Below are 5,522 nucleotides of genomic sequence, written 5' to 3'. Positions count from 1 at the left end.
TAGTTTCCTTGGGGTATTCAAAACACAGACTGGGGCTCAGGAACACTGTTCCCAGATAGGGAGGTGAGGCTAGAAGTAATATTTGGGGCTAATCCCAGAGCTAGGTCCTTTCTAGAGCACAGCTGCTAGATGGGGGATGTATCTCCTCTTTGGGAGCCAAATACTAAGAGTAAAAGCAAATATTTGATGCTTAAGAGCTCTTAAGAACTGAAGAGTGCCATTTGCTTATTTCTACCCGTCAGTGTGGGCTTAGGATGTTAAATAGATTAAAAGGCTAAGAGAGGTCAGTCACTCCAGGAAAGATGCTTCTTTTGCCTCTCTTGACTTGGTTCTCTTGGCAAAATTGTTATCTACCTACCCCTCCCCACTCTTGTGGAGGCTCCTTGGGAAACTCAAAAGATGTCACATGCTCTTCTAGAACATTCTGGAAAATGTGGGGCCAGGATCCTAGGGATGAGAGATCTAGAAGGGTAGGAAGACCAAAGTCTGCTAGTTAATGCGATGAAGATGGTTTTAGAAAAATTCAAGAGATATGTAATCATAAAACTGGTAGGGTCCTTAGAAATTACTGAATCTATTCTCTTCTGTTTCGGATGAAAAAAGAGCCTCAGAGTGGTGAGGTGATTAAAGCTCGCTAGGGATGGAGCTGGGATGCCAATTGGCTTCCAGGTCAGAGCTTCTACCTGACACAGCTTCCAAGTTCAGACTCGAATTTGGGAGTCTGTCCTAATACTGGCCTAGGACAGTCTTTGTCGGTACCTTCCTTCCACCTCTCCCAGGAGAGGGGCTGATAGAGGTTGCTAGGCATCGGGCGCCAGCCAGAGAGAAGGCCACGCGGCCCTGGGTCAGTCTATGACCTGCCCAACTTCTAGGGTGCGGAGCTTAGGCGCTGGGCACTGTGCGCGCAGGGTTTCCGGCTTCTGCTGCTCTCTACCGTCAGCTCCCTCCTCCGCCCTAGCTCGGCGCGGACAGCCAAGTCATTTCAATTTAATCTTCTTTAAAAAGACATAACTAATAAATCTATTGCCGAGACCTCGGAGAGACGGCCAGCAGAGTGGACCGTGCTCCCAATCCCATTGAACCCCATTGAAAACCATGACAACACAGGACAAGCTCCGATTTATCCCGGCGCGCTAAAGCGCATTGTGAGCAGGCGTCAATCACGCATTATTTCGGACTGAACAAATGCAAAATCTTGACTGGAACAAATGCTTCCAACAGGTCCGGGGCGTCGAGCTCCATTTCCCCTTTGTCCGCGGCCTAGCAGTTGGCCTGTATTGGGGTTGCCTCCGCCCGACCACCCAGCGCGCCGCACAGTCCCGGGCGCCTCGGGCACGCATGACAGGGAAGCTCCTGGGGAGGGTGCGCCGGGCCGGGTGGGGCGGCTCCAGTTGCACGGGAGCCGGGTCCGAGCTCAGATCAGGTGGAGACAGGATTTCAGGTGCGGTCACCTAAGTACCGCCGGCTCGCACCTAAATTTAACAACCCACTACCCTATCCACTGGCTGCAGAAGGAGAGGCTTCTGAGAGCGCGCTCGCTCGGCCCTTGCCTGAAGCGCACCTACCGTGAAACCATGGGCCAAGAAAATGTGCCCGGCTCCTTGCACCTTCTACACGACCATTTCCTCGGTTAGGGAACGAGAAGATGTCAGGAAACCCCGAGCAGGCCATCTTTTAAGCCCGGCGGGCGCACTCCTAACTCCCGCAATCGGTCCCTTACCAGACCAGGCCCGGCAGCTTTGGTGGAGCGGAGAGCCCGAGCCACCCAAGGCCTGGTCTGGGGCAGAGGACGCACCTCCAGCCCCCGGCCTGACGTTGAGGCTACGGAGCCCAGGCGGTGCCCAGATGCCAAGGAGGCAGCAACGCCCTCAGAAATGCCACCGCCCGTGAGGCCTAGAGTGGGCCTGGGCCAGCCACCGGGGCAGAGTGGGAAAACGAGCCTAATGCCTCGTAGGAAAGCAGTTTGGCCTGATTCTGCCTCCATTTTGCTGGCCTGGGGCAACCCGCGCAGAACTGGGGCTCCCCGGATGCTCCCAGCCCTTCCCGAGCACCGCTGAAGTTGCGGGCGCTTGGGGTGTGGGAGATTCCTAGCGGTCTTCGAAACCCTCTGCACAGGTGCTGGCGGGGCCAGGCCTCTCCTCTGCCCCCGCCTGCAACTTCTCGCCTCTGAATCCTTACAGGAGCCCAGCCAAAAAGAGAAAGAGAGCGCGCCAGTGTTCAACGCCGCCTTGTAAATCACTTTCCGGATAATTGCGGGAAACGAACACTCCAGCAAACAAGCTCGAGGAATAAAGCAAACAAGGAATAAATTCCTGGGTGCTCATAAACCCACCCATGTCGCCCCCACCTTTCCCGGCGCTCCCGCAGGGCCAGGCTCGATGTCAGCCCCGGAGGAGGAGGAAGCCGGGACCGGCGGGCGGTGGCCACCGCTCGCCACCCAAGATGTTATTCTTTGGTAACAATCCCCATTATCTGTCCCCACTTGGGGCTAATCAGACAGAATCACTAATGCGGAGGGCAGCTTCCTGCCGCCTCTGGGATGTAACGGGGCGCCCGAGGGGCGGGGGACTGGGCGGGGCGGGGGAGGCACCTTCCGGGCTCGCCGGGGCTTTGGTGCAGCACTCATTCAGGTACTTGACACCCGGGAGACCCGGACCTCTGCTTTCAAAGCGTCCCGGGTGGGAAGAGCTGTTTATATAAACTGGGATTCCACAGTAAACGCGCTAATATCTCGGCAGCCAGTGCATGGCGTGCGCCTCTCACGCCCACCCATAGGAGCGGCGTCCCGGGCCGCCCCTCGGTTCCAGATCTACCCTGCCCCCGCCTCCTTCCCCTGCTCGGCCATGGCTACCTCTGGACGCCTCAGCTTCACCGTGCGCAGGCTCCTGGATTTACCGGAGCAGGATGCGCAGCACCTGCGGAAGAGGGAGCCGGAGCTAAGCGCCCCTGAGCCCGGCCCCTGCGCCACCTGGCTGGAATCCGAGCGCGGCCACTACCCTTGTGAGTGAGCAGAGGACAGCAGCGGGGGTGGAGGCGGGGGAAGTGAGCGGGCTCAGAATCAAGTCCCCGGCTCGTGCGGGGATGGGAAGCGGAAACCCCAGCCCAAGGTCTGGATTTCCTGTGTTGGACCCACAGACTCTGTCCTCCTGAAATCCCTATGTCAGTTGGCACATCTTGAGAGCAGATCCCTGGGCCTGGCGCTAACGCCCGAGATTTGGGTTTCCGTTTCAAGGGGTCAGAATATTTAAATATTTAAGAAGCCGCCCTTAAATGCCTGAAAAAGTGGCCACGTTCTTCTGGCCTCGGTTTGGGATGAGCAGTATTGGCGAGCCTGGATTCAGGGCTTTGCAAACATCGGCAAACCGTAGTGCAGTCGACCTCAAAGTGGCCCGTTTTGGTGAGACAGCTTGCAGTGAATTCGTCTGCCAGCGCAGCGACCAGGACTGAATGGTTTTAATAGACCCCCCGGGGTGGGTTTCTTTGGAGGCGCAGTCCCAGGCTGTGGTCTAAAAGGTCGTCGAATTCAGAGAGGTGGTTGTCCAGACATGGGTCCAGGAAAGGAAACGGCCTCATCCCGAAAGCCGCGGGCGAGTGGGGGCGCCCTCCCGCCGCCCGTGGGTCGGCGCCCGCGCTCCAGAGGCGGCCGGCGTCTCACAGGGCCGTGTCTCCTTTGCGTCCCTAGCTTCGGACGAGAGCAGCCCAGAGGCCAGCCCGAGGGACTCGTCGCAGCGGCCGTCCGCTCGGCCTGCGTCTCCGGGCTCCGACGCCGAGAAGAGGAAGAAGCGGCGGGTGCTGTTCTCCAAGGCGCAGACGCTGGAGTTGGAGCGGCGCTTCCGGCAGCAGCGCTACCTGTCGGCGCCCGAGCGCGAGCAGCTGGCGCGCCTGCTACGCCTCACGCCCACACAGGTCAAAATCTGGTTCCAGAACCACCGCTACAAGCTGAAGCGCGCGCGCGCGCCGGGAGTCGCCGAGGCGCCCGACCTGGCAGCGGCTGCCGAGGTGCGCGCCGCGCCCGGCCTGCTGCGCCGCGTGGTGGTGCCCGTGCTGGTGCGCGACGGGCAGCCGTGCGGCGGCAGCGCCGAGGGGGGCACGGCCGCCGCCCGGGACAAGAGCGCGGCTCCGCCGGCCGCCGCCTGCCCTGTGCCAGGCTACGCCGCCTTCGGGCCTGGCTCGGCTTTCGGCCTCTTCCCCGCCTACCAGCACTTAGCGCCCCCCGCCCTGGTCTCCTGGAACTGGTGAGGCAGCCGAGGGGCGCGGGCACCTGGGGCTACGCTGGACTTGGAGTGAGCTCTGCGGCCGGGCCCGGCTACAGCCGGAGACAAGGAGCGCGTCTCGCCGCCCCACCTCCTTCGGCGCGGGGGTCCTCTCCGGCGCCCCCACCGGCCGGCACTCCGGAAACTTTCGCCAAGACACCCAGTCTCCTCTTCCTTCGACCGCCAGACCCAGAGCTAGATTTTATTGCTTGAACCTTATTTGTACATTTTAAAATAGCTATTTGTATGGGAAGCAACTTATTTTAAAAGAAATAGAATATTTTTCCTCTTTGTGGTGCGAGAATAAAATATGTAGGTTTGGGTCCCCTTTTTGCGTGTCTGCCGGGAACGGAGGTGGGAACAGTGCTTTCCCGATCCGGAGTTCGGGGCGCCGGGCCACTCCTCACTCGCCAAGTTAAGGCCCACCCCGAGCTGGGTAGAAGGGCAGAGCACAGTCCCCACACGCCTTTAGGAAGAAACAAGGGGAAGGGAGAGAAGAGGGGGGGCAGAGGCACCTGTGAGGGTCCTATAAGTGTGGGGTGGTGGCTCTGCTCCCAACGTGAGACGGAGGCCCTGGAGCCGCCAACCGAGTCGGCCAGGACAGGGCATAAAGAGAGGGCATAATGAGCTTCTCCGAAAGGGTTCGGGGAATGCCAGCGGGACCCGGGCTGAGCGCGCTGCTGGCGGTTCCTTTCGGGGACCCGAGGACCACGCGGGGAACCCCCAGTTACGGCTACGAACGCCTCACTGGGCAGCTGTGATTTTCCGCCTCTTCTTGGCGTGACACCTGGCCAGGGTGGGATGGGAGCGGGTTGGTGGGGGCGGGGCTGACGCAGCTCAGGGCTGCCCGCTGGGGAAGGACAGCCCTGGAGAGCTCTGGGAGCCTGACCCCGGGGTGGACCCGTTGGTTCATCCAGTTTCACCCACGGCCCCAGTTGTACCGCCCGGGCGGGATCTAGGGTTCTACCCCGCTGGGTTTGTAACTGTTCTTCGTTGGGCATCCCTCCGTATCTGTAGTCGCAGGGCCTCCCATGCAGTGTAGGGTTCACTCTGTCGGAGAAGAAGTGAGGACCTTTCTTTCTGGCGCCCAGTGAAGGGAGATTCGAGTTTAAAGAGCAGTTTGGAGGCATCAGATCCACGGGCGGGAGCAAGGGCTCGATTAGGCCTGTGAGAAGTAGGCATTGGCCGTTTTTTGGGTTTTAGCTTTTTTGTCCCAGGAGGAAAAGGAGGAGGAGGTTGCGGGAGGGTAGATAGCTGAGGTCCTGTTAT

The 5,522-nt window shown here is 59.8% G+C and overlaps 1 protein-coding gene across 1 annotated transcript; it reads left to right on the top strand.

Moving 5' to 3' along the window:
- Positions 1–2,523: 2,523 nt before the first annotated feature.
- On the top strand, positions 2,524–4,724 carry NKX2-8 (NK2 homeobox 8). Its single transcript, XM_070358401.1, has 2 exons — positions 2,524–3,000; positions 3,683–4,724. The coding sequence occupies exons 1-2, from the start codon at positions 2,844–2,846 to the stop codon at positions 4,237–4,239; spliced, it is 714 nt and encodes a 237-aa protein (XP_070214502.1). The 5' UTR covers positions 2,524–2,843; the 3' UTR covers positions 4,240–4,724.
- Positions 4,725–5,522: the final 798 nt, after the last annotated feature.

The sequence above is a fragment of the Bos mutus genome, chromosome 21 (genome assembly GCF_027580195.1).
Source record: "Bos mutus isolate GX-2022 chromosome 21, NWIPB_WYAK_1.1, whole genome shotgun sequence".
Classification (NCBI taxonomy): Eukaryota; Metazoa; Chordata; class Mammalia; order Artiodactyla; family Bovidae; genus Bos; species Bos mutus.
Note: the sequence above shows the minus strand (reverse complement) of the source record. Positions and strands in the feature narration are given on the sequence as shown.

Excerpts from the sequence above, each read along its gene's own strand:
- NKX2-8 (XM_070358401.1), top strand. The coding sequence starts at position 2,844 with ATGGCTACCTCTGGACGCCTCAGCTTCACCGTGCGCAGGCTCCTGGAT. Across the intron at positions 3,001-3,682 it reads CGAGCGCGGCCACTACCCTT|CTTCGGACGAGAGCAGCCCA; the intron begins GTGAGTGAGCAG and ends TTGCGTCCCTAG.